Below are 27,900 nucleotides of genomic sequence, written 5' to 3'. Positions count from 1 at the left end.
TCTTTTTGCCTTTTCTAGGGCCGCTCCCACAGCATATGGAGGTTCCCAGGCTAGGGGTCGAATTGGAGCTGCAGCCGCCAGCCTACACCAGAGCCACAGAAATGCAGGATCCAAGCCTCGTCTGCAACCTACACCACAGCTCACGGCAATGCTGGATCCTTAACTCACTGAGCAAGGCCCACAACCTCATGGTTCCTAGTTGGATTCGTTAACCACTGACCCACGATGAGAACTCCTGTTTGTTTGTTTTTTGAATAAGGATCCACATCAGTTGAAGTTGGTTGATAAGTCTTCTACAATTGTCTTAATCCATGGGGCCCCCTCCTTGTGTTTGTTTCCTACCCCTGCCTCTGGTATTTGTTGGAGGAACTGAGTCTTTTGTCCTGCAGCGTTCCCCAGGGTCAGGATTTTGCTGACTGCATCCCCTTGGTACAGTCTGACAGGTTCCTCTGTCTTCTGTATTTCCTGTAAATTGGAAGTTGGATCCAGAAGAGGTAGTAGTAGGCACAGGTTTGATGTGTACGGCTGTCTCTCTTCTGGGTCATCAGCCATTGATGAGTAGATTCATTAGTTCATCTGGGGTTGAAAAATGGTAATATCCTAACATCTCTTCTTCTCTTCTAAGCTGGGAATCTAAAACATCCCCACTCCCTCCTTACATACATTTACTCTCTGTTTACCTGGCTTGTTTGGGAAAGACAGGATAGATGCTTGATTATTTTCTTTTATTTATCAGTTTTCAGAAGAATGAGTTGGTTCCCCTAACATCTTCCAAGGGGGACCCTCTAATTTTTTAAAATTTTAATTAATTAATTAATTTATCTTTATTTATTTGCTTTTTTTTTAAGGGCCATACTCATGGCATAAGGAGGGTCCCAGGCTAGGGGTTGAATCAGAGCCCAGCAATGTAGGATCTGAGCCTCGTCTTTGACCCACACCACAGCTCAAGGCATCTCTGGATCCTTAACCCACTGAGTGAGGCCAGGGATCAAACCTGCAACCTCATGATTCCTAGTCATATTCGTTTCTGCTGTGCCACAATGGAAACTCCTCTCTAGTTTAAAAAAAAATCATTATAAACTTGTACATGGATGGATTTAAACATATATGATGCATTTCATTCAATCTATGGTACTTATGTTTATTGATGCTCACTGATGCCCCACTAATGCCTGGCAGGAGCCCTAAAGTTGGTTTTTGAGTCTTTTTGGAGAATAACCCAGTTGTCTCCTTGAACCTCTTTGCTACCTGGTATGAAAAGACATCCCAATCTAATTTATACCTATGCAGTCCCAGACCCAGAACTGGCCATTTCTCCAAGAATTCTTGGTTCCTTTCAGTAAAGAGCATTTTGAAACCACATCTGGCCCTTTGGTGCTGGGTTGATCATTATTTCTAGGCTCTTTCAGTGGATAAGACAGGGGAAAAATTTTTTTTTAAGATAAATTAGTCTGTGATTTCATTCTGTTTTTTCTAAGTCAAATTCAGGACAACAGGACTTTCGCTTAAATCTCTTCTACTTTTTTGTCTTTAACTTCTTTCTCCCAAGTTGCGAATCCTTTTCCTCAAGGATGCTGAGAATAATAGCTATATTATATCATATTATCATATATACTATTGTATGGCACAATAAAGTAGGTTATTCATTTATTTTATCACACAACCATCACAGAATACACTGATTACTGCAAACAGTGTAGACATTTTTCTGCAGTTCTTTTTGTCCTTAGGGATGGATTGCCAGTCCAGTTGCTGTGGTTCTGGGTCACATGCCAGAGTGTGATGCCACCAACTGCATACATATTTAGGTTAACTTGCATCACTGCATTTTCCATTTTAGGATTGCTTAAAAATTTTTTGTTTCATAATTATATAAAATATATACTTAGTTCCAAACTCAGATTTATAAAGCAAGGTAAATTAAAAAAACGTCTAGCTTCTATCACTGTCTTTTATATCATAGTAGCTATTTCATGTTAATTTTAGTTTATTTATTGTCTTTATTATTTTTTAAAAATATTTTTAGGGCTGCACCTGGGGCATATGGAGGTTCCCAGGCTAGGGGTTGAATCAGAGCCACAGCAACGGAGGATCCTTAACCTGCTGAGTGAGGCCATGGATTGAACCTGCATCGTCATGGATGCTAGTTATGACTGGGAACTCATGGATGCTGAGCCATGACGGGAACTCCGGAATTCCTGTTTGTTATCTTTAAATTTATTTGCAGAAAAATTCATTTTTTGTGGTGCACAGTTCTATGAGTTTTGACAAATTCAGAGAGTAGTGTATTCTGTCAACAAAAGTTTCATCACACACAACAAATCCCCTTGTGTTGTACCTTTGGAGTGAGATTCATCCCACCCGATCCTGTGACCAATCACGATCTGGTCTCTGTCCCTATGGTTTTGCCTTTTACAGAATTTTTATGTAAACAGAATCATACAATATTTAGCTTTTGTTGGGGGTGGGGCTTTCCTTCATTTAGCAAAATGCCTTTGAAGGGCCTCCATGCATGGGAGGTATCAGTCCATTTGTCTGTGCTGCTGAGTGGTACCCCGTTGTTTGGATGCACCACGGTTTGTTTATCATTGAGCTGGTTGTTTCCAGGAAGGTGTTTCTGGCATCTGTCTCCTTCAGCATGGCCTGGTGAGTCTGGCCCTTTCTAGACTCTCGAAACCAAATGAAAATAGCGCTCTGTTTCCTGTATTCTCAAGGGTCTTGGCCAACATCAAAATAATTAAATGGCATTTCCCAGAAGTTGACACGACACCTTTGAAACTCAACACCTCCTTTGTTCCCATTTGCCTGTGAGGCGTGGTTCACCACATGCCCAAATGGCTGTTACTGCTGGAGCAGACATACACCATCCGGAATCGGAATTCTCAGCTTTTATTCATGTATTTTACAAGCAAATTCCTTTGATCACCTTTGAACGATGTTGGGAAAGGCTCTGGGCTCGCCTACAGCCACTGTAGGCCTTCAGGGACTAAAAGCAGAAAATAAGTGAGGAAACTGGGGCAAAAAGAAGATGAGAGTAGGAAAAATAAAGAGAAGCCAGGGAACACCAGCACCTAAAAGCCACAATTTTGGCTCTGAGTTTCCAATTAGCCAATTCAAAGAGAAGAACAGGATCAGACTCATATCCATATGTCTATAGGACTTTTAAAAAGTGTACAACATGGAGTTCCTGTTGTGGTACAGAGGTTAATGAATCTGACTAGGAACTATGAGGTTGCGGGTTTGATCCCTGGCCTTGCTCAGCGGGTTAAGGATCCGGTGTTGCCATGAGCTGTGGTGTAGGTTGCAGATGCAGCTTGGATCCTGCGTTGCTGTGGCTGTGGTGTAGGCCGGCGGCTACAGCTCCAATTAGACCCCTAGTCTGGGAATCTCCATATGCTGCGGGAGCAGCCCTAGAAAAGGCAAAAGACAAAAAAAAAAAAAAAAAAAAAAAAAAAAAAAAAAAAGTGTGCAACACACACATAGGCATGGAGACCTGACAGAAATCCCTCTGATAGGTTTTATATTGAGTCACTTCCTGATGTCACATTCTCAACAGCATCCTCAAACCCTTCAGCCGTCGATGCTCTGCAGCAAAAGTTCTCCAAATGTTGGTTACACCTGTAGCCAACTCACCTAAGGAGCCAATTACTTGGTCAAGCTGGGCCTGAAATTGGTCTTTTCTGATAAGATCCCAGCTGGATTCTTATGCACACGAAAATCTGAGAGTTGCTGTTTGATGGCCTCGATAGTTTATTTTTGTTTTTTCAAAAATGATTTTTATTTTTTCCATTATAGTTGGTTTACAGGGTTCTATCATTTTTCTACTGTATAGCAAAGTTTAGAAATCAAGATAATCCCAGGCTCAGGCTCTTCTGCCTGAACACAGGACACCCTGACTATGACCAAGTAGAGTAAATGGTTGTAGGGAATCTACTCAAGGGCCATGCATGCAGGAGGAGAGCAGAAGAATGAGGTGCTTACACACCCGCTACCAAGGGCACCAGTACTTACCATGCTCCATTCTGTGTTAAACCATTTGGCCCCACAAGGCTTGAGGTGGCAGGACTGCTGGCTGGGGGGTCTCTCCAGGAAGGAACATTCATAGGGGTCCAGCACTTCAAAGGTGTCTGCATTCTTCCTAACACAAATCACCTCCCTCTGTTGGGTCCCGCTCCCACATTCAACGGAACACTGGAGAAAGAAGCAGGTCAAGAGAAGTGTCACGTGATGGAAAGGGGATGAGACCACTGAGCCATTTCCTACAGCTTCCCATCATCGATTCAGAGGAAGAGCCCCAGGGCACCTGGACAATGTTTCTGGAGGAAGAGATGCATCTGGATTCCCACTTTTCTAACAGTTCTGTGTCTGGAATGGAGAGTGGGTGCACTGAGTTATCACAGCATGTGGATGCTGGTCACTGAGCTCCTGGTGCCCTAGGTGACAAGTAACTGCAATGGTTTCCCTTAGACTTTCCCACAGGAACACATCAGCCAGTCAGTGCGGTTTTGTCTGGTGGATGCTGATACTTCTCACTGTAAAACAATGAGCTAACATTCTAGTTCATTTGCTGGTCTTTTGGGGGGTAAAACTGGGAATGAATTAGCTTCCCAGAGTCTGCAAGCCTATGGATGAAGGACTACATTAAAATTCTTTGGGACACAGAAAGCTGAGAAGACCACAGACTTGGGGCAATATCCCCTATGGGCAGCCCTCCTCTGACTGTCGGGCGGCCAGCAGGAAGCCTTTGCCCATAGAGTCCAATCCCTTAGCTTCCTAACTTGGAGCCAAAGCTTGCTGGGGTTGAGGCCATGAAGGCAGTCAGACAATTACAGGTCTTGGTGCCTTACGATAGGTTATGGAAATATGATGCATGTAACCGCTCACAAATGATTCTATTTAGTATCTATTACTTTGTAAAGTGTTTTTTGTTCATGTTTGGTGTACTCAATACTTTTTGATTAAAAAATTTTACAAGCTGTGATCTATATACTTTTAAAGACTTTAAAGAAGCTACTGCCTTTATAAAAAGCCTGTAAAAACGTCTACAGCTGCAACTCAATATTAGCCTTGCTTCTGTATGCAGGCACATGGTGAAATAAAAACAGCAGGGAAAACCCCAAACCCAAGCCAACAGACTATGGATTAGCCACACAGGACATAATAAACACCTCCAACATCAATTTCCACCTTGTGCCTTTTTTTTTTTTGCTGCCATCTTCACAGATATCCAGAAAACTTAGGCTTCTTAGTTTATTTTTCCTATTTATTAATTTATTTATGCTGGAGGTTGAGTTCAATCTCAGCATCACAAACACACCATATTCTATCTGTGTAGATTGTACAGTGTGTATTATGCTCATAATCATAATAATCACAATGTAATCTTTCTCAGCTGTGGATAATGATGCATATCACAAGATGTTAGTCTACTACTGATTTTAGATATATTCATCTTTCTTTCAAATGCTACAGACCATGAAAGAATTGGAGGCATGAGGAAAGCAATAGGCTGCCAGGCAAAGGTCTGGCTTTCCCTGCAGGAGTGAGTTGTGTGTGCAATTTCCAGGGGTGGGGGGGGGTGTAGGAGAACATGGACTGAAGTCAGGAGACAGGGGAACTAGTCTGGAGTCTAAACATTGTCACTAAACAGTTCTGTGTCTTTAGATAAGACATTGCACTTCCCCAGGTCTCTACCATCTCACCTGGAAAGCGGGGGGTTTAGAAACCTGATCTCAAACATCCCTGACTGCTCTGAGGGTCAATGTCTGCCCTGAGTGGGTGGCAGAAGGATAGGCTTTAAACCTTGACCAAGACCTGAAGTTCTTTTATGCTATGTTTGGAAAGTCCTTGAAGACATTAGTTAATTCAGGGGGAATGAGCACATATCTCAGGTTTCTTCTATTGTAAATGCCCAGCAATGGCAGAATTTATGTATTTAGGAACAAATGCATAGATGTGTGGGGTGGCATATGTATGTGTATGAGACTAGCACTGAAAACAGGAAGGAGGGCAGTCATCCTTGGTGGACCAGAAATTATGGAGAATTTTTTTTTTTTTCTGCACCCATGGCATATGGAAGTTCCTGGGTCATGGTGTATGGAAGTTCCATGCCACAGCAGCAACAGACGCCACAGCAGTGACAACACCAGACCCTTAACCTGCTGAGCCATCAGGAAACTCCTTGGAGAATCTTTGGTGAATGATAGATAAGATTGAATGAAGGACAAAAGTCACAGTCAAAATGCACATAGAGCAAAAAAAAAAGCACTTTCTGGAGTTCCTGTCGTGGCTCAGTGGTTAACGAATCTGACTGGGAACCCTGAGGTTGCGGGTTTGATCCCAGGCCTTGCTCAGTGGGTTAAGGATCCAGTGTTGCCATGAGCTGTGGTGTAGGTTGCAGATGCGGCTCGGATCCTGCATGGCTGTGGCTCTGGCATAGGCTGGCGGCTTCAGCTCCGATTGGACTCCTAGCCTGGGAATCTCCATATGCTGCGGGAGCGGCACAAGAAATGGCAAAAAGACAAAAAAACAAAAACGAAAAACAAAACAAAACAAAAAAGCACTTCCTCGTAAAGAGGAAGAAGCTCAAATGCTTCGAGTGAGAATGGTAGTAAATATGTGGGTATGAGGAACAGGAAGGAGGCCTGGTGACAATGAGAGAACGACTGGCTAAGAAAGTGACCAGGAGATGGACTGTGCTAAGAAGTAATTAGGAAGATGTAGTTTAAAACTGTGCTAAATCTTTTTTACTTCTGTTATTAACAAATGAATAAAAATAGGAATTATAAATTCTAAAATGTTAGAGGGAAGAATGCAATTATAGGAACCTAACCAATACAGATGTGTGGAAAGGAAAGAGGAAAAATCCCAAGAAAGCATGGGAATAGAAAAATAAATAGAAAATACAGAATGAGGTGGCAGGAAAAAGTTCAAACATATAGGTAATTACAATAAACGTGGATGGTTAAAATTAAACTCTAAAAAATACAGAATTGCGGATTGGGTAAAAATAAAGATGAAAATACTCCTGCATTCGAAAGACATACCTTAAAAAATATGTCAGATGGGAGTTCCCTTTGTGGCTCAGTGGAAACGAATCTGACTAGCATCCATGAGGACATAGGTTTGATCCCTGGCCTCAGTCATTGGGTTAAGGATTTGGCATTGCTGTGAGCTGTGGTGTAGGTAGCAGATGTGGCTCAGATCCTGCGTTGCTGTGGCTTTTGGTATATGCTGGCAGCTACAGCTCTGATTCAACCCCTAGCCTGGGAACTTCTATATGCCACAGGTGTAGCTCTAAAAAGACAAAACAAAAGAAAACAAAAAACAAAACAATAACAACAACAAACAAAAATAAAAAATTGACAGGCATATACCAGGTGAAAATCAACAATAAGAAAAAAGAACAATGCAACTATCAGATAAAATGTAATTCATGGAGGAAAGTGTAAAAGACAAAAAGTGATATTAAGAGGAATAAATGCTTCTACTGAGGAGTAGCAACCATGCCTGTTTCTACACCTAAAGAATGCCTGCAGTTGTGCCTGGGTGGATCACTGATCCAAGATCAGTGGAGAGTGCAGCTATACGCTCAGAGGTTAGAGAATAAATGTGATCCTGACACAGGGACCAACAAGAGGGCTGCTCTTAATGGTTAAAGATTATGCAAGATCCCCCCTCCCTGAACTAAGATGATCTAAGTGTGAAGTAGACCCAGAATTGACAGGGAGGGAAGAAAGCATCCAGGCATGAATAATAGACCTGGTAGAATATCTTATGAGAAAGAGATGGGCTACTTTGCCTCCAAAGTAGAAAGACTCCCTAAGCCTGATAGGTCTCATTCTCTTGGGCTGGCTCGCTTCTCGGTAAGCCTCAACAGGACCACTGCTAGTGCCTGTGCTCACAGTTTCCCAGGGAGTCTCTTCACTTAAGTGTCCATGAAAACTCCTGGAGAAGGATGCCATTTGGCTCAGCTTGGGTCATATGTCCGCCCTGCACTAATCACTGTGACTGGGCTAGTGGGGTGTTCAAGAGGTCAGCTCTCATTCAAACTACGTGTCTGGAAGGAAAATTTCTTTTCTTTTTTTTTGTGTCTTTTTTTTTTTTTTTTTTTTGTCTTTTCTAGGGCAGCACCTGTGGCATATGGAGGTTCCCAGGCTAGCGGTCTAATTGGAGCTCAGAAACACCAGTTCCGAGCCATGTCTGCAACCTACACCACAGCTCATGGCAACACTGGATCGATCCTTAACCCACTGAGCGACGCCAGGGATTCAACCTGCGCCCTCACTGTTCCTAGTTGGATTCATTAACCACTGAGCCATGATGGGAACTCCATTTTTTTTTTTTTTTAGAACATTTCTTTTTATATTCTGAGGTCAGCTAATGCTTAAGACTTACTTTCAATAAATAAGCATGTTCTATTTCATTTTCTTTGGGGATGCTATCAAATTCCCAGTGCAGGGAGATGACAGCAGGCTCTGATAGTCTCATAAATTCAGAACAAAAACCTTGCCCATAATCAATCACATCCTGACCCTTTGGATGACAAGGCAATAAATTTAATGTTTCTAATCTTAGCAGAAATAAATGCTGCCTTTACCAGGATTCCCACCACTCTCAGTTCTCTGAGTAGGTCTGGAGGAAACAGGAGGACCAAAGGCAAAAAAAAAAAAAGAAAAGAAAAGAAAAAAAAGACCCATATCCTGGCTCCCCCTCCTCTTCTGAGATTGATGGTCATGTGAGTTGAATTACACTGCTTATCTTTTCTGTGTGAAGGCTGTTGTGATCCCATATTACAATTTCACACAAAACTCCTCCCATTGCCTCAGTTTCCAAAGATATTTGGTGTAATTAGCATCTTATACAGTCCACTACTGAATTATCTTTGGCATTTAGGTCTTAGACGTTTTGCTACCAACTATGAGACAGAAACATTGGCAGAAAAAGTAACACATATGGAGAACAGGAAGCGAGTATTTATTACATACTTCCCACCTCCCAAGCAATGGGTGATCCCTTTACATACGGAAGTCCATGAAAACCCAATAACAACTCTCAGAAGTTGGTATTTATCCTTATATGCAGGTGAGGAAACTGGCTCAGAGATGTTAAATTACCTGCCCCAAGTCAGAGAACTAAGGGGGTGGAGAGCTGGGATTAGTTATCAAGCTTGTCTAACTCTGGTATCTACTCTGGCATTGGAAGTACTTGAATTCTCTTTTTTTTTTTTTTTTTTTTGAATTTTAAAAAGTATTTCACAGTTTGTACTATAAAACTGTTAAAGGAAATTCGAGAAGGAAACATCTCCCCGTGTTGTTTATTTAAAAACTATACTTTGAAGTGGTTGAGATAGGATTCATGTATTTTCATATCCTGTTTTTCACTTGCTGTTGTGTGTACTTTCTATATCTTCCATGGTTGTCATTACCTCATATTTTATTAAGTTATCATAATCATATACCCTAATATCCCTAACCACCCTGATGTCACAAACATCTCTGTTGAAAAAGCTCCTTTTTTTCTCCTGTTAATTATTTCTTTAAAATGAATCCCCAGGAGTGGGGTGACTGGGTGAAGGTGAATGAATATTTTTATGGTTCTTGACTTTTATGGCCAAATTGCTTTCCAAAGAGGTTGTATCAATTTACAAGGACGAGGCACACCATTTTTTTTTTTTTCAGGGTCTGTTTTTAAAGCTACTTAAAAGAAATAAAATTCTATATGGAGCCAGATAATGTGTAAATCATGATCATCAGCCAAAAAGATCTTTGGAGAACCAGCTGGCCCTGGGAGCCAAACGCTAAATAGCCCAAGAACTCAAAAAAAAAAAAAAAACAAAAAAAAACAAAAAAAAACACAAAACCAAACAAACCCAGATGGTAATCACAACTGTGCAAAGAAAGAATGATCATATGGGGGTTTGTGTACTATTTTGGGACACTAGGGAAAAAGTTAATTGATCAATTAAATTACTTTTTCTATTTCTGCTTCTTTTCCCTAGCTTTATTGAGATGTAATTGACAAATAAAATTGTAATATATTAAAAGTCTGCACATGATGATATGGTATACATATACATTGTGAAAGGATTTTTTTAATCAATTAACACACCCATGACCTCACACATCTACCTTTTTGGGTGTATGTGTAAGAACACTTAAGTTTTACTCTCTCAGTAAATTTCAGTTACACAATTATTATTATTATTATACAGTATTATCTATTATCTACTAAACTATAGTCACCATGTCATACCTGAGATCCCCAGAACTTAGCCATCATATAACTGAAAGTTTGAACACTTTTATCAACTTCTCCCCATTTTCCCCACCCCCAGATCCTGGCACCCATCATTCTATTCTGTTTCTCTGAGTTTGACTTCTTTTCAGATTTCACATGTAAGTGGTACCACACGGTATTTGTCTGTCTTTGTCTGGGTTATTTCACTTAGCACAATGGCCTCTGAGTTCATCCATGTTCCTGAAAATGGCAGGATTTCCTTCTTTTTTAAAGGCTGAATATCATTCCATTGTAAACAAATACCGCATTTTCTTTATTCCTTCATCTGTCGACAGACACTTAAGAGTATTTCCACACCTTGGCTATTGTGAATAATGCTTCTATGAACATGGGGGTGCAGATATTTCTCACAGATAATGATTTGCTTTCTGACAGATATATACCCAGAAGTGGGATTGGTGAATCACATCTATTTCTGCTTTTGACAGTCAAATACAGACAAAACTGGCTTCATTGACAACAACGATAATAGCAGTAGAAGCTACAATTTGATGTGTGTTTAATTTATGTCAGGCACTGTATTTGTACACATAACTTCATTTCTTCTAAAAATAAACCTCATAAGATGCTTTTATTATCAGCATTTTGTAGATAAGGAAACTCTCCTGGACCATAAGTTTCCTCAGGGTGGGGATATTTCTTTTGTTCTCTGATGTAGCTCAAGGCTGAGAGGAGCACACAGTAGGTGCTAAATAAACACTGATGACTGGATGAGGCTCCAAAAGCCTAAGTATCTTCTCTAGGGTCTCGGGTAGCACATGTGGGATTCAAAGCTGGTAACCCAGGATGCATAAAGTCCTGTCTCCTGACTCCTCTGCTAGGCTGATTCTCACCTGGAACAGACAGACACACTGGGTCTGGTTCCAGCCACTCACCTGACTCCAGCTCCCTGCGAACCACTCCACCTTGCCCGTGCAGGGCCCGTTGTCGCAGGGGGTAGCCTCGGCTGGCCGGTTGTTCCCACAGCCCTCCAGGGGTAGGCTGCTGACATGGTTGGTCATGCACACCACCGAGCGCGTCCGCACGCCAGCCCCACACTCCGCCGAGCACTGCAAGACAGGATGGGCGCATCAGGGAGGAAGCATCCCTGCAGGAGCTGAAGCCACTTCTGAAGGACACCCAGGAGGACGGGGCACCTCATTTCTCCACCAACTCTTTCCCCGGGAACCCCTGGCCATTTCCCATGCATGTTTTCCTCCATCATGGGAGAGCGGTAGGGCACCCTGTCTTAGACCTTTTGGGACCACCTTTGTTCCAAATATCCCATCCGTCTTGTACTTGTCAGACTATCTGTTTTGGCTTGTGTTTGAAAATACACTCAGCAGCAGAAGAATGAAAGCATAAAAACTTGGGTACATGTCTGCCTGTCAGATGCTGAGTCTGGACTGGTCTGGGAAAGGATGGCTGAAGTCTATCACTTGACATTGCTGACTGATACTAAGGCAGATGGTTCTAGTCCCTGAAGGCCACCACTCTGGGAGCACTGGGAGGCAGCCTGCTGTAAAGGGAGAACTTGGCCTGGGAACTAGACACATCAGCATTAATATTTCTATTCCTTGTGTGGCCTGGGGCCAGTGACCCAGTCCCTCACACCTTTGCCATGCTCACCTGATGGTTGGTACAGGGACACATTCCGGGCAGGAGGTCAGGTAGTGAATGATGCGCTCTGCATACAGCAGGTGCTCGAGAAATGGTATGAGAGGTTCTGAAGGTTCACCCTCACACTGAGATAGAAATGGAGGCTTGCAGGATAGGGGTAAGGGCTTCACTTAAAGCACATCACTGTCAGTGATTTCTCTGCTACGATCACACTTTGTTCCCACCCAGGGGACAAAGTAAACCCCTTCCCAAGTCATACCCCAATGCACCTGGAGCATTTTTCGTCTGTCTTGAAATGGTTCGAAATGCTGCCTTATTTTGCTTCTCATCCTCTATTTTCAATTTCTGCACATCTTTGTCTCAGTATCCCCTAGATAACCTCATAGCCCACCTGTAAAACAAAGGAACATGACCTCCACCGCCAACCCCATTCCTCTTCCTGACTTTCCAATGCATGTTCTAATTGCTACCTGGATTCTAAAGTTGACTATTCTTTTGCCATCCTCCTTCTGACGTCAAGCCAAACATCAGGGTGGGAAGATCCTAGTTTAACCACATTTCTCTGTCTTTCTGCCCGTGGTTCCCAGCACCACTGACATTCTTCCCAGATTTTCTAATTTGCTGGGCTTCCAGGTGCTGGGAAATCCATGCTCAAAATCCCTCTGACTCCGTCCCATTCCTACAAAAGTCACCCATGGATGTCCCCAGTTGGCACTAAAGGTTTCCTGTCATGTGGCCCCAGTCAACCCACTATTCTAGACTAATTTTCTTTTTCTTTTTTTTGGTCTTTTTAGGGCCACACCCACGGCATATAGAGGTTCCCAGGCTAGGGGTCTAATTGGAGCTGAAGCCTCTGGCCTACACCACAGCCATAGCAATGTGGGATCTGAGCCACGTCTGTGACCTACACCACAGCTCACAGCAATGCTGGATCCTTAACCCACTGAGCAAGGCCAGGGATCGAAACTGCATCCTTGTGGATGCTAGTCAGATTGGTTTCCGCTGAGCCACTATGGGAACTCCTAGACTAATTTTCCATTGTTCCATCCCATGCATGTCATGCTGAACAGAACCAGGGCTCACTAGCGCCTGATCACATGAAATTCTTGCAGTGCCTTGTCTATGCTGTTCCTTCTGCCAGAAGCACTTTCCCTCCACCTGGACACATTGAAATCTGTTAAGGCTCAGCTCAAATGCTGTCTCTTCTGTGAAGACTTCTTTGATTGCCTGACTTAACATACTCTTTCCAATCTCAAAATTCCCATGGCACTCTGTGTTCTGGTGTCTTTCTTTGTATTATAGTTATTAATGTCCTTTATTCCCCTTGTAGAAGTAGGCTCAGTGCAGACAGGGACTATTGACTCATCCTTAATTCTTTCTCAGGTTGGTGCCTCACCCATGAGCAAATCCATGAATATCAGCTGAATAAGTAAATCTAGTTGTGGGCCCTTCTGTTGTCATTTCTCTTCTCTCATCAGCACCTTCCAATCCCGAGTGGCCCTTTAGAGCACAATTAACACCCATTCTAAGAGTTTTTGCTGAGTTTTCTCTTAAAAACAGAGTTGATGTTTGGTTTCTACCATTTATAATCATTTACCTAAAATACTTAAGTATTAAATGGTAATATTTACGTATTAAAATAAGTAAAAGCAACATAATTTTAAGAAAATTTGAGAAAAGAAAAAAATACTCGTAGCCCATTTTCCTTATCAAAATTTCTATTTTCTTTTCTGTGCATTGTTGTCTAGTCTTATAAAATCACAGCCCAGGTTAGGTCATCAAACATTTATATGACAGCTGCTGAGCTGAGCCTGACTCCTTGGTGGTACGGAGGGAGGAGGGGAAAGGAGAGGACTCTCTGAAGCAAAGAGCTTGTGGTGGGGGGTGGATTGGAACATGCCACCCCCAAATATGCTGCTTTGGCATACTGATTATTTTGAGCTGAAGGAAACTGAGAAATAGCAGATGCAGGAAGGGCTTTCTGTCCTCCCCCTTCCTGCCTAAAAGCAGGATGTAAATTTCCTGTGGGAAATTTCCCCCGAGTTACAAGAAGAAGAGGGCATTCTTACTACTGGTGATGGGGAGGTGATACCAAGATGGGTCTGTACAAACAAACCTTCTTAAAATAGCCCTTATCTTCCATTAATTTCTTATCCACTTTTCTACAAGGTACTGCCCCTAGAAGCCCAAACTCCTTTCCTTTGCCTAATTATTTCCTCATAGTTTACCCCCTTTTGTTAAAATGGTTTAAGTCCTTGAGTCTGAGCATGTCCTTGGGATTTTTCAATTCTTTCCTAAGAAGCCCGCTGTGCCATGTGGAAGAAAAAAATTAATATAAAAAATGTGTATGCTTTTCTCCTGTTAACATGGCTTTTGTCAGCTTAATTTGTAGGCTTCCATGACGGAACCTAAGGAGGGGAGAAGAAAAGTTTTTTTTTTCCTCTCCTATGGGCTCAGAACACTTCTCATGACCTAATGCTCTACCCGCATCATTAGAAAACTGAGCCAATGAATTAGGGCCTTAGATTTAAAAAAATCCTTTGTTACATGAAATGAAATATCCTAAGCTAAAGGATTTGTTGTCATTGTTGTTTCAGCCTTGGACTATGTGGTCTCTTTCCTAACTTTAAGCCCTCAAGCTATTTGAATTCTTAGGAATACAAGGTAAATCTAACCTGAGTTATCTTTGTGTTTAAACTCTAAGAATATTTCCTTCTGTGTAATTTCCGGCTGACTTTCTAACTTGATTTTCTGCTTTCTAAATCAAATAATGTACATGTATCTGGGAAAGTTTCCCCATATCCTCAAGTGCTAAATTTAAAAGAATGTTAAGGACCAAGCTCCTACACCACAGCTGACGGCAACGCCGGATCCTTAATCCACTGATCGAAGCCAGGGATCGAACCTGTGTCTTAATGGATGCTAGTCGGGTTCGTTAACTGCTGAACCATGATGGGAACTCTTTTTTTTTGTCTTTTTAAGTCCCCACCCTCAGCATATGGAAGTTCCCAGGCTAGGGGTCGAATTGGAGCTGTAGCTGCTGGCCTACAACACAGCCACAGCAATGCAGGATCCCAGCCAAGTCTACAACCTATACCATACCTCCTGGCAACACCGTATCCTTAACCAACTGAGTGAGGCCAGGGATTGAACCTGAGTCCTCATGGATACTGGTCAGATTTGCTACCCCTGAGCCATGACAGGAACTCTAGCTTTAATCTTATCTTCTTTCATCTTTCCTTCTTGGGCTCATTAAATGGAGGCTGTGTTTCACTCACGCTTGGCATGTAAGAGGTGTTCAGAACATGTTTATTCCCAGTGGTAAGAATTGCCTTCTTCAGAGTAAATCGTAATGAGGTCGATTTTTTTTTTTTTTTTGTCTTTTTGCTTTTTCTAGGGCTGTTTCCACGGCATATGGAGGTTCCCAGGCTAGGGGTCGAATCGGAGCTGTAGCCACTGGCCTATGCCAGAGCCACAGCAACACCACATCCTTAACCCACTGAGCAAGGCCAGGGATTGAACCTGCAACCTCATGGTTCCCAGTCGGATTCGTTAACCACTGAGCCACGACAGGAACTCCAAGGTTGATTTTTATTTCAAGCCACCATTCCAACGTGGAAGACGGCCATCAGGTGGTCATTCCTGGGGATGGAACTTTTTGAAAGGCTAACTGGTAGCTCAAAGGCCCACCCCATTGTGCCAATCTCTTCTAGTGGTTTCAAATGTTCTCTTCTTTCATTCTCAGTCTGCAGTGTTACAGATGAGGAAACTGAGGGTCAGAGAGCCCCAACTGGCTCAAATTCTAATCAGACATAAGTCCTTGGGGGAAATGATGCCAAAAACAACATGCCTTTCTTAAACCCCACTGCACCCTCTCCCCACTCATCTCTTCTAAAATTAGCATGAACACTCTGGAATGATAATCTATTCTGGGAGTGAAACAAAACTGCTTACTTAACATCTAGCACCAAACTTACATGGCTTAAAACATCTCTTCCAAAAAAGAACAAAAAAAATTCTCCAAACAGAAAAATAAAGGACTCTTCCTTTGCTCTATGTAGAATTTTCAAAAAAGGGTTCGATTTAGCAACTACTTATGTTAAAATACAAAGGAAATTTACAGGAAAGAGAAATTTACAAGTTTTTACTGGGAGGGGGTAAATAAAGTATAGGGTTGGTTCAATTATAGTAGTCATATAATATTTTACTCTAATTGAAATATTATTTCCCTTTGGTCATGCTTTGAGGGTTCTGAATACCATTAAAATGTTTTAAAAAATACGTAAGTAAAAAAGCAAGCTACCAAATTACACATATGATTCATATCCTTAAAATATATATGAGTACAAAAAAGCTATAAATGTAAAGTATGTATGAAGAGGAAAAAGCTTGGCAGTATGGCTTAAATAAATCGTTATCTTCCAGTGAAGAGATCACAGGTATTCGTTTCTGATTTTTAAATATTTCTTATAATAGTGCATGTTACTTTATAACCAAAAAAAGAACATTATTTTAATAAGAATCCTTCCAATATGAAAATGAAAGTCTAGCACCATTCTTTTCATTCATTGGCTTACACTAAATTCACCAAGTATACTGTGAACACAAATGAATCCCAGGATAGCTAGAAACCCAGAAACACCAAAGAATTAGCTGAGGGAAGTAGGCATTTTTAGCCTGGAGAAGAAGTGGAAGGGGTCCCTCAAAATCTGCAGGGCTGTCACGTAAAGAGAGAACCCTCCAATTTTCTATATGGCACAGGTGAGAGTTGGCAAGAAATACTTTGGTTCAATGGAGAAGGAAACCTCCTGATACCATAAATGGGCTATACAAGAATAGACATTAACTGTCCTGACACCCAGTGAAATTCTGATGAAGGAATCAGACCTATTCTACACCAGTTGCTCCCAAAATGTGGGGAAGGTGTGATGAAATTACCTTTTTTAGAATTTCATTATTTAATACTCATGTGGTATGGTAAGGAGAATTAAACAAACTCTTTCACACCCACTTCTCAATCTTAGAGGCCCTCCAAGATCTTCACATAAAGGTCGAAGGCCTATGAGCATTCACCTCTGGGCCTTTCCCCAAAGTCAGAAACTGCCTTAGGATTCTTAGCAAGCAATTTGACTTGCTATGTCAAATTAGTGACATGCAGCTCCTGCCTGGCAGCCCAGCAGCTTTGGTCCGCGCGTGCCCGCCCAGCTGCCGCCATTAAGCTCACCCTTTCGCTCCACTCGGTCAGGAACCAGCTCTTGGCACAGGGTCCCATGTCGCAGTTCTCGATGTCGTTGGGCCGGAGCTTCATGTTGCACTCCTCGTCATCGACCACATCCCCGATGTTGCTCACACACTTCACGTCCCGGGTCCTCTGCCCCACTCCACAGGGCACCGAGCACTAAAACATAGCAAGAACACGTCAGCACAACGGGCAGTGTCCACTCTGAGGGCCCCTTCGTCACGGTGCCTGCATCCTTCCCCACCACCTAACAGAAGACTGGGCGAGACCCCTGGGTGGCCAGGCCTCCTGCTGCACCATGCCACCTGGGGAGGATCCTAGCCCTGAAAACTCACACCCCTTCTCTTTAAGACCTTCTTGGATGTCTTGCCTACTTTGATCCTCCGGGCCTCAGTTCTGCCATCTGCAAAATGGGAGAGCAGGATGGGAAGGAGGAGTTGGCTCTAGCAGCTGTCGCTAGCCTACACTCCAGGGTGACACAGAGGAGAGGGGAGACCTGTGTGCACCCTGAAAGTTGGTCCCTAAATCTATCCAGCTACCAGCACATCCTGTGGTTTGCATAAAAGTCCCCCCACAGAGTGGCTCCTCCTGGAGAACCCAGGATTTTCCCGAGTAAGTTCTCAAAAAGGGGCAGCGGGCGGGTGGCGGGGTTCTCAGAGGCGGAGCTCCAGAGCCAGCTGTCAGCCCACGTACCGAGGTCCAGTCTGTCCGGATCTGCCACTCGCTGCAGATCTTGAGCTGGCAAGTGCTGGTGGTCTCGGGCTTCTCCAGGTGCTGGCAGCGGTAGGGCTGCACCGTCAGGCTGCGGTTGGCATACACCTGGCGGCACAGAACCTGGCGGTGCTGCATGCCCAGGCCACAGGTTTTGCTGCACTCGGACCACTCCCCGATGTCCCAGCTAGCACAGGAACAGGAGAGTGAGAGGACTGGTCACTTCAGTCAACAGGAAGACAGAGTCTAGAGTTCCCATTGTAGCTGGGTGATAATAAACCTGGCTAGTATCCATGAGGGTATGGGTCTGATCCATGGCCCTGCTCAGTGGGTTAAGGGTCTGGTGTTGCCATGAGCTGTGGTGTAGGCCACAGACTCAGCTCAGATCCTGCATTGCTGTGGCTGTGGTGTAGGCTGGCAGCTATAGCTCCAATTCCACCCCTAGCCTGGGAACTTCCATATGCCGTGGGTGTGGCCCTAACAAGGCAAAAACAAACAAACAAAACCCAAAACCAAAACCAAAAAAATGAAACCAGGGAGTTCCCATCATGGTGCAGCGGAAACGAATCCAACTAGGAACCATGAGGTTGTGGGTTCAATCCCTAGCCTTGCTCAGAGGGTTAAGGAACCAGCGTTGCCATGAGCTGTGGTGGAGGTCACAGATGCGGCTCAGATCTGGTGTTGCTGTGGCTGTGGTGTAGGCCAGCAGCTGTAGCTTCAATTAGACCCCTAGCCTGGGAACCTCCATATGCCTCGGCTGCGGCCCTAAAAAGCAAAAAACAAACAAACAAAAAACCCCAAAAAACAGGAAGATAGAGTCTCACACAGAAGCATTAGAATGGTTATGGGTGGATCCCCAGCCTAGAGCTGTGCCTGACAGTCTGCCCAAGGCCGTCTAACTCCAGAAAGGGTGCGACTCTGTCCCACACTCTAGTTACCAGTGATGAGGGCCCAGATTCCATAAAATTATAGAAAACGGAGAAGGTATAAATGATTTTTACCCAATAAGAAAAATAACTCCAAAGGTTAGTTTCGCTACCCTGTAGAACATTAACCCACTTTGGAACTAACTTAGAAATCTATTCCAATCTACTTTATTTTTCACTGAGTATTTACGTGTTAGTTTCAATATTCCCCTCTGTCACTCTGCTTTGTCATTTACTTGAATAAGACATCCACACATGTTCCTTATGTCTTTGGATGAGAATTATGCTTTCCCTTTTTAGAGCTCTCTCCCTTTGTTCTTGTGAGAGTGTCCTATCTACTCTTTAATAACCAACTCAAGACCTTTCCTGAGACGCTCTTCCTGACTTCCCCTGGCAGATATATTTGACTTTCATTATTCTCACTCTGTACACAGCTCACCTGAGCACTGACTACACTGGATTGTAATTTGTTGTTTTCCTGACCAGGCTAAAACCTTAACTGCTCCAATTTACCAAAAGCTTCCTTGGAGGGTGCTAACCAGCTAAAGGCTATGAGCGCCTGTGTTAATCCTGAAAGACAAGCGTGCCTGCTAAACTGATTGCATTTTATGCACAGACCAAGTTTCATGTTTCTTTTCTTTCCTTTTTTCCCTTTTTAAGGCTGCACCCTGGGGCATATGGAAGTTCCCAGGGTAGGAGTCAAACTGGAGCTGTAGCCACAGCCGCAGCAACTCAGGATCCGAGCCATATCTGTGACCTACACTGCAGCTCGAAGCAACACCAGATCCTTAACCCACTGAGGGAGGCCAGGGGTTGAACCCACATCCTCATGGCCACTATGTTGGGTTCTTAACCTGCTGAGTCACAGCAGGAACTCCACATGTTTCTAAATCAGATGTAGGCGGATTTAAAAATTAGATTCTATCTACTACTAGGGTCCTATGCACGAGCAATTAGAAGTAAGCTGTTAACAGGTGACAGAAACAGAGAAGCCCTCTTACAAGGCTGGGCAAGGGAAGATGTTGCAGGGCTCCTCCTCGGGGGTTGGCTTCATGCTTGAGTCACAGTAGCTCTCGGGAACCTCTTCGTGAGTGCTTCTGTGCACACAGCGAAAAATGGGGTACTGCGATCCTGTAAGAACAAGAAAATACTTGAATGCTGGGCTATAGGTGCAGATGTGCAGAGATCCAGGGGCTGATGAAGAGAAGCCTCGGAAACAGAACCATTCACACACTCCTCCATCCCTGAGTTGACATGTTCCTCCCGCATGAGGGCTTTCCTAGGCACCATCGAGCGCCAAGATGAGTAGGAATAGTTCCTGCCCTCAAAGACCTTATAATCTATTTGTGGACATGGTTTGAAGGTGTTCAAAGGCAGAGAAAAACAATTTTCATAAGAGTTCAAGACAACAAGAGAAATCACCTGGAAGGGAGTGATTACAAAATGAACATAAACAGTAACTTCATTTTTTTTTCTTTTGTATTTTTAGGGCCGTACCTGCAGCATATGGAGGTTCTCAGACTAGGGGTTGAATCAGAGCTACAGCTGCCGGCCTATACCATAGCCACAGCAACATGGAATCTGAGTTGCATCTGCAACTTACACCACAGCTCATGGCAATGCTGGATCCTTAACCCACTGAGTAAGGCCAGGGATGGAACCCACAACCTCGTGTTTCCTAGTTGGATTTGTTTCTGCTGCACTAAAATGGGAACTCCACAAATAGTAACTTCTTGAAGGTCTTCTGGAGGCAGCAAAGAGAAAAGGTCCCAGAGGGTCAAGGGGCATCACAGAGAGAGGGTTGGCTGTGGGTAGCTGTGTGCATATGTATCTTGGGGAAGGGGCTGTCCAGGTTGCTAAACTGGAACAAAAGTACATGGCATACTGGCCTGCAAGTGCCAGGTACATTGAAAAGGTAGGTTGGTGCAGAGAAGTAAGAAGATTCAAGAGAGGCTAGAAAAGCAGCTGGCTTCCCCTTTGTAAAACATTTTACACATCCCTCTGATAAAGTACTGATCCAATGGTATATTAGTTATTTGAGCTATACATCTGCCTCTGTGAGATGGTGAGGGTCTCAGGGAAAGGGCTTGTTCTTGTTCATCCCTGTGACCCCAGGACAGCAGTGTAATAAGTGCTCAATAGAAGTTTGTGGAATGAATATTTTTCAGAGGTCTGACATTTATTTTTATTACTTTGCTAAAAAAATACTAAATGCCTCATATTTTTGGTTAACTTTAAATGCATAGCCTAGTGTTTCATACTTAACAGGGAATGACCTGTTTTGGAGAAAAAGTCAGAATTTAAGTGCAACTTCTAGCTCTCACCTGAAAAAACAAAAAAAAATGCCTATTCAATTCTGCTTGCCTTTCTCTGCTACCCCCTGGTGGCAGCACTGCAGTATTACTAACAGTTATTTACAAAATGAGAAACTGGCTGAATGTGCAACCCAAGTGTCTAAAGAGTAAGATGCTTTTTCACCAATAACTGCCTACCAGCCCACCCCCACTCCCACCCTGCCCAGTCTATGCCAGTACCTGACTCCTGCTGGGCAGAGCACTATCATTTAAAAATTTTTATTGGAGCATAGTTGACTTACAATGTTGTATTAGTTTCAGGTGTACAGCAAAGTGAATCTGTTACACATAAACATATATATCCATTCTTTTCCAGATGGTTCTCTTACATAAGTTATCATAGAATATTGAGTAAATTTCCATGTGCTATACAGTAGGTCCTTGTTAGTTATCTATTTTACATACAGTAATGTGTATATATTAATCACAAACTCCCTAATTTATCCCTCTTCCTATGTTTCTCCTTTGGTAACCACATATTTGATTTCAAAGTGTGTGAGTCTGCTTATGTGTTGTAAATAAGTTCTTTTGCATCATTTTAAAATTAGATTCCACATGAGTGATATCATATGATATTTGCCTTTCTCTGTCTGACTACTTCACTTAGTATGGTAATCTCTAGGTCTATCCATGTTGCTGCAAATGGCATTTTTTCAGAACACTATCATTTATTCTGTAGTTCAGCTCTGTTGCTAAGTGACCAGACATTTAGTTTCTGAACTTCTAACTTGTTATGATTTTATTTTATTTTTGTCTTTTTCAGGGCCTCACCTGAGGCATATGGAGGTTCCCAGGCTAGGGGTTGAATTGGAGCTGCATCTGCCAGCCTACACCACAGCCACAGCAATGCAGGATCTGAGCTGAATCTGCAACCTACACCACTGCTCACGGCAATGCCAGATCCCCGATCCACTGATTGAGGTCAGGGATTGAACCCACATCCTCACGGATACTAGTTGGATTTGTTCCCGCTGTGCCACAATGGGAACTCCCAACTTGTTATAATTTTAATTGTAACTAGAGGAATAACTTTGAAAGTAAGTGTCTCTCAGTATTTCATCAGTCACAAAGTGTATCAATGCTTCTTTAAGCTGATCTTGTGTGACACACTCTGAGCCAGAGGGTAGTTCTTGTAAGAAATCTGACAGTTTGTAAGACAGCTTTGAATCAGAAACAACCATTTGCTTAAACTACTCTGGCAGTAAAAATTTACAATGCAGCTATAACTTGAGACCATTATTTAAAATAACATTCCAGTTAAGCATAATTAGTGACTGAGTAAAAAGCAGTACTGGCCTTAAAATTAATAGGAAGCAAAAATGTGGAATTAAATTTTGCTCAGCGACATATCTATTTTCATTAAGAAGATATTTTTTTTTAAATGAAATTCAACAAACATTAAGCACACTGTGCTGAGTTACAAAGATGAATAAGATTCAGTTCCAGCTTGCAGGATATCCATTTGGATGAAGTTATTAAGGGATTAAGTAAAAATCTTATTATTTAGCCCATCCCTTCCCCTTCAGACCATGTGGGTTTAACTTCTCTTTTTGGTCTTTTCAGGGCCGCACCCGTGGCATATGGAGGTTCCCAGGCGAGGGGTCGAATCGGAGATGAATCCACCAGCCTACACCACAGCCACAGCAACGCAGGATCTGAGTCCACTGGGTGAGGCCAGGGATCAAACCTGTGTCCTCACAGAATGCTAGTCAGATTCATTTCCGTTGAGCCACAATGGGAACTCCTAACTTTTCTACTTATAAGTCTGTGAATTAGGAAGCAAAAGTAACTACCCCAGTTGCTTGGCACTAATGAGGGGGAAATTGAATGTCTTTAGTTGAAAGGATAGAGGCTACCTTGGAATGCTCTGTGCCTTGGAGAAATGGATCCCATTTAGGGCTGTGTGCATATAGCCACTGCCTGTCTTTCCCCACCTTCTACTGCCTTTATAGTACATTTGTCCATGGTTTAGATCCTGCATTTAGCTGAGTAAATAAATTCAGAGGCACTCCTTTTCTTCCTGATGGTGAGAAAACACTAGATCTATATTTCTTTTTCTTCTTTTTTTCTTTGTCTTTTCTAGGGCCACATCTGCGGCATATGGAGGTTCCCAGGCTAGGGGTCGAATCAGAGCCACAGCCACTGGCCTACGTCAGAGCCACAGCAACGTGGGAGCAGAGACTTGTCTGCAACCTACACCACAGCTCATGGCAACACCGGATCCTTAACCCACTGAGCAAGGCCAGGGATTGAACCCGCAACCTCATGGTTCCTAGTTGGCTTCGTTAACCACCAAGCCACGATGGAAACTCCCAGATCTGTATTTTTTGACTCCAATAACCAAAATGGTTTCTTTCTTTGGGTCAATTTATTTTTATTTTTTATTACTTTTGTCTTTTTGTCTTTTCTAGGGCCTCTTCCCGTGGCATATGGAGGTTCCCAGGCAAGGGGTCAAATCGGAGCTATAACCACTGGCCTGTGCCACAGCCACAGCAACTCAGGATGTGAGCCGTGTCTGCAACCTACACCACAGCTCACGGCAATGCCGGATCCTTAACCCACTGAACAAGGCCAGGGATTGAACCAGCAACCTCATAGTTCCTAGTTGGATTCGTTATCCACGGAGCCACAACAGGAACTCCCTCTTTGGGTCAATTTATATTTCTTCAGAAAGGGAGATTGTCACTCAAAATGGTACCCAGACATCTCTTCATTGCCCAAGCATACCATGCAATTAGTCTTCCAATTGTTAGCAAGCAGGAATGGGATGGTGAGGTCAGGTGCTGGTTCTGCTTTGGGCAGCAGGAAAAATTTGGGATCAGTTTGGTTGTATGTTGAGTGTGTTGATCAATACAGAAGTTATGTTAGGTGGGAGAAGGGAACTGTACCACATTTAATCAGTGGATATTAAATGCGGTAAGCCAGTGGATTCAGGGGAGAGGCTAGAGGGCGGTGAGGCACTTTGGAGAGATGGACAAAATAAAGAGAAAGAAAAAATTAATAACTCCAGTCGGAACTCTAGGGATCAGTTGAGCCAAGCTAGGAGATTGACAACGCAGACAAAGGTCTGGGTGATGACTGGACAGAGTATGGGCCACCCTTGGTCACCAGTGACAGGGCCCCTCCCTGTCAGCATGTTCTCATGATGCTGAAATTTTAACCTGAGAGGCATAGAAATGTGTGGTCAGTAAGTGCTACCAGGACAGAGTGGAGGAGTGGCTAGGAGGGACAAATGAGACCATGAGGCTAACGGTCTTGGGTTGTGCAGAAAAGAGATGGACAGCATCAGCAGACTTGGAATTTCTTGGTCTTGGCACACTCATCACCACTGCTAACAGTGAGATGAGTTAAACTGTTTGTGCATTCACACTGCCTCCCTGCTCTGCAGGTCTGAGGCCATCACTGGCTAGGAGCAAACCTTAGAGGGAGCAAAGAGGTCCCTCCATCCTGCCTGGTACAGAACAGAGATGTTGAATGACCATCTGGACGAGTGAGTGGCATCCATCCAGTGAACCCAAGGCTGGGTGAGCAGCATGGAGGGTGAGCAGCAAATGGCCCATGCTCTGTCCTTGTCCCATTGTGTCCACAATGCAGTGTCTTATGATCCACAAGGCCTGTCAATGCAAGGTTTCCAGATAGGCCTACATCTCATCCTATTGGGAAGGCTGGGCCAGGCCATCTTGAAAGACATGAAATGGAAGAGACTCTTCTACTCATGCCACCCTTGGTATCAAACCACACAATAACCATTTTTATCCTTTGTATAACTCTCCCTTTATTTCTCCTAGTTCTGAGTGTACCTGGTTCCTTTGAAGGGCATTGCACCACTAGTGAAATGGTAGAACTGTTCAGTAATAATTCATTCTGATCTTGGGTTCCTACATCAAGTACTTTTCACACTGCTTCCCTCTAGAGCATCATGGACAGATCCTTGCTAAACTTATGTTGGCCTTCTTGCATAATCATCTCTAGCTTTCTGCCTCTTTCAAGGTACATCTAACAGGCATTTAACTTTCCCTAGTAAGCTTATGAAAGAAATTGGTACAATGATTCTCCAGTTCACATTCTCTGCACAAGGATTAAGTGTAAGCTGGATAAGCCTCTATAAATCAGCACTCCAGTTATGAAGTCATCATGGAACCAGCAAAGGTTCCAGGCAGGAAGGGCTCCAGATCCCAAGAGGAACCAAAGACTTCAATTCAATTCTCCAAAGCCACTAAGTCAGCACTCTTATGCAAAAGATAAATGTTTTAGAGGTAGATGTGAAAGATTCTTCTGTGTGTTGATTATGCCATTATTTTCACATTTTGTACCCTTAGACATAGGTCTCTTGAAGAAAAGGAAAAAAAAAAATCTCAAATCAATATGCTAGGGGTATCATAGATCCCCAGCTGCAGAAACTCCTCAGGGAGACAGCCTTTGTTTCTATGGTACCTTTCCTCAAATAGCTGTTTTAGGGTCACAAATAGCACTTTGCTACAAGTAGGAGGCTGTCACCATGAATATGAAGGAAATCATAACTACACAGTTATATGTATACTTGCAATGAGGGTCTAAGGCACCTGGAACAGACAAGCAGCATCAATTTCCGACCCAGGTGCAGAACATCGGATCAGGGTTTCTGGACATCACATTCACCTTAACTTTGGTGTTTTCAAGGACACTGGGATTAGAGTCCACATCACTGTCCAGGCTGATATTGATACCGACTCCTTTACACACAGCCAAGCTTTGCTTCAAGCCTATCACAACCCTGCTTTATTTACATTTCACCTCAACTCCCCCAAATCCTGTAACTTGATCTCTCTCCACTGGAAATATGCCCCCTGCTCCCTCTGGTGTGTGGTTCCCCTTGCTGCATAAACTGACTTTATTGGGCTACAGGCTTGTTCCTGGTAGTCTTAGTTGATGGGGTTAAGATAATGGGATGAATACAGGATTGAGAGTTTACTGAAGAGGAGGAAGGGAGCTGTGAGTGTTGGTATGCCAAAGCTAGCCAATTAACACTTCAAGCTCCTAAAGCAATTCCCACCTCCACCCCCCGCTGAAATCCTGAGATTTGAGAATGACTTTAGAATGGTACTTGTGTAAGTGGTCCACAACCTTGACTTGCATGTCAACTTGCAGATCTTAAACTAGGTGAGTGTGTTCTCTGATTACTAATGAACTCATTAGGCAGGAAAGGATTAACCTAGCAGGCCTGGGTTGCTCAGATCCTGCATACTTCAAAGAGAGGCCTGTGTTCAGAACTGGCCCTTGACCAGGGCTAGAGATACCTTGGAGTCTGGGAATAGTTTATTGATGAGAGTCTTTCTATGTTGGAGATCTTGTGTTTATGTGAATACCTGTTTTTGCATGCCTGAGACTTTGGGCTATGCTGTATCAGTCTGACCTCTGGGATGCTAAAGGCTGAATAGCTAATGTCAATAATGTGGGAGCCACATGCCTACATGATTGAACCCAATAAACCAAAGCTTGAGTGAGCTTTTCTAGTTGGCAATACTTGGCACATATACAATGTTGTTGGGAGAATTAACACTGTGCCATTCCACTGTGAGAGGTCATCTGGAGGCTGGCATCTCCTGGACTTTGCCACATGGGCTTTTCCCTTTGTTGATTCTAATCCCTAGCTTTTTATGTAATAAGTTGTAACCATGAGCACAGCAGCTTTTCTGGGACTTGTAAGTCCTTCCAGTGGATCATCAAGCCTGAGCATGGTCTTGGGGACCCCCTCCCCAAGACAGCATCACACTAACAAGCCATCTCACTGTCAGGCTCAATGAGGGGTAGGTTTTCCCCGTGCCTTGGCCCACTGGCATGGTCCCCACTCAGGTATCTGCAGAGACCCTCCTAGCCCACACGTGGCTCACCTTTCCCACAGGTTGTCGAGCATTCCGTTGTCCCCAGCTGCTTCCAGTTGTGATCTCGGCTCCGCCGTGGGGGCTGTGGTGCTGGTGGCACCACATTGTCTGGCCGATGGGAGGAGAATCTATCTGGATGCCTGACCGGAAAAGTCTGTGCTGATTCCGAGGTGAATATTTCAGGTGCCCCACCGTGCGTGTCTGCCTTTGGCTCATCCCCCTCTTTCTCTTCTCCCTCCTCTTGGCTCCTCCCTTCTGGTCCCAGCTGGCCATTGAAGGGCTCCCCTGGGAGAGGCAAGTGCACACACCACAGGGGTAAGATTGGTTTGGATGGTGAGTTATAAAGAGGAAATGCCTCCAACATTAGAAGTGTGGTAGCATGAGATCATTTCTAATTCACAGCACATGTTGATTCCCTAGTATTAGAAACATTATTAAAAATGAATAAAAAAGATGAACATGCCAGTAGGGAAATGGAAAAGGGCCAGGGAAAGGCAATTCACATGAAAATAAATACACATAGCTGGAAATCATACAACAATACTCAACTTCATTCATAGTTAAAAAACTACACGAGAAAGCATCTAACAACAGCAACTCTATTTAACTAACAACAAAAATTAGAAACATTAAATCCCTACACTCCTTATTGACCATGCAGGAAAACACACTTTTGGGTGAATCTGCAAATAGATGTGAATTTTTGGAGGGCAATTTGGCAATATGTCTCCAAATTTGAAATGCACATATTTTTGACCTACTGATTCAGTTTCCAGGACAACTGTTGCACCAACATTCCCATTCTTTTAAATAAAGCTGCATATACAGGTATGGTTACTAATTTGAAACAGTCAAACCTTAGAATGAACTTAAATGTCTACTAGTGGTAGTGGTTAAAGTAAATTATACTA

At 43.3% G+C, this 27,900-nt stretch overlaps 1 protein-coding gene across 5 annotated transcripts in view; it reads right to left on the bottom strand.

Annotated features, from left to right (window-relative positions):
• The window catches only part of THSD4 (thrombospondin type 1 domain containing 4), a 577,157-nt gene that overhangs the window by 7,525 nt on the left and 541,732 nt on the right, over positions 1 to 27,900 (bottom strand). For all 5 annotated transcript variants that reach the window (XM_021073924.1, XM_021073936.1, XM_021073943.1 and 2 more), the window contains 6 exons: positions 26,999 to 27,274; positions 19,776 to 19,905; positions 17,831 to 18,035; positions 17,123 to 17,296; positions 11,175 to 11,348; positions 4,012 to 4,191 (listed from right to left, as the gene is read on the bottom strand). In XM_021073924.1, the coding sequence (XP_020929583.1) occupies positions 4,012 to 4,191; positions 11,175 to 11,348; positions 17,123 to 17,296; positions 17,831 to 18,035; positions 19,776 to 19,905; positions 26,999 to 27,274 (1,139 nt within the window). The remainder of the gene's footprint in view (positions 1 to 4,011; positions 4,192 to 11,174; positions 11,349 to 17,122; positions 17,297 to 17,830; positions 18,036 to 19,775; positions 19,906 to 26,998; positions 27,275 to 27,900) is intronic.

Source organism: Sus scrofa, chromosome 1 (assembly GCF_000003025.6).
Source record: "Sus scrofa isolate TJ Tabasco breed Duroc chromosome 1, Sscrofa11.1, whole genome shotgun sequence".
NCBI lineage: Eukaryota > Metazoa > Chordata > Mammalia > Artiodactyla > Suidae > Sus > Sus scrofa.
Note: the sequence above shows the minus strand (reverse complement) of the source record. Positions and strands in the feature narration are given on the sequence as shown.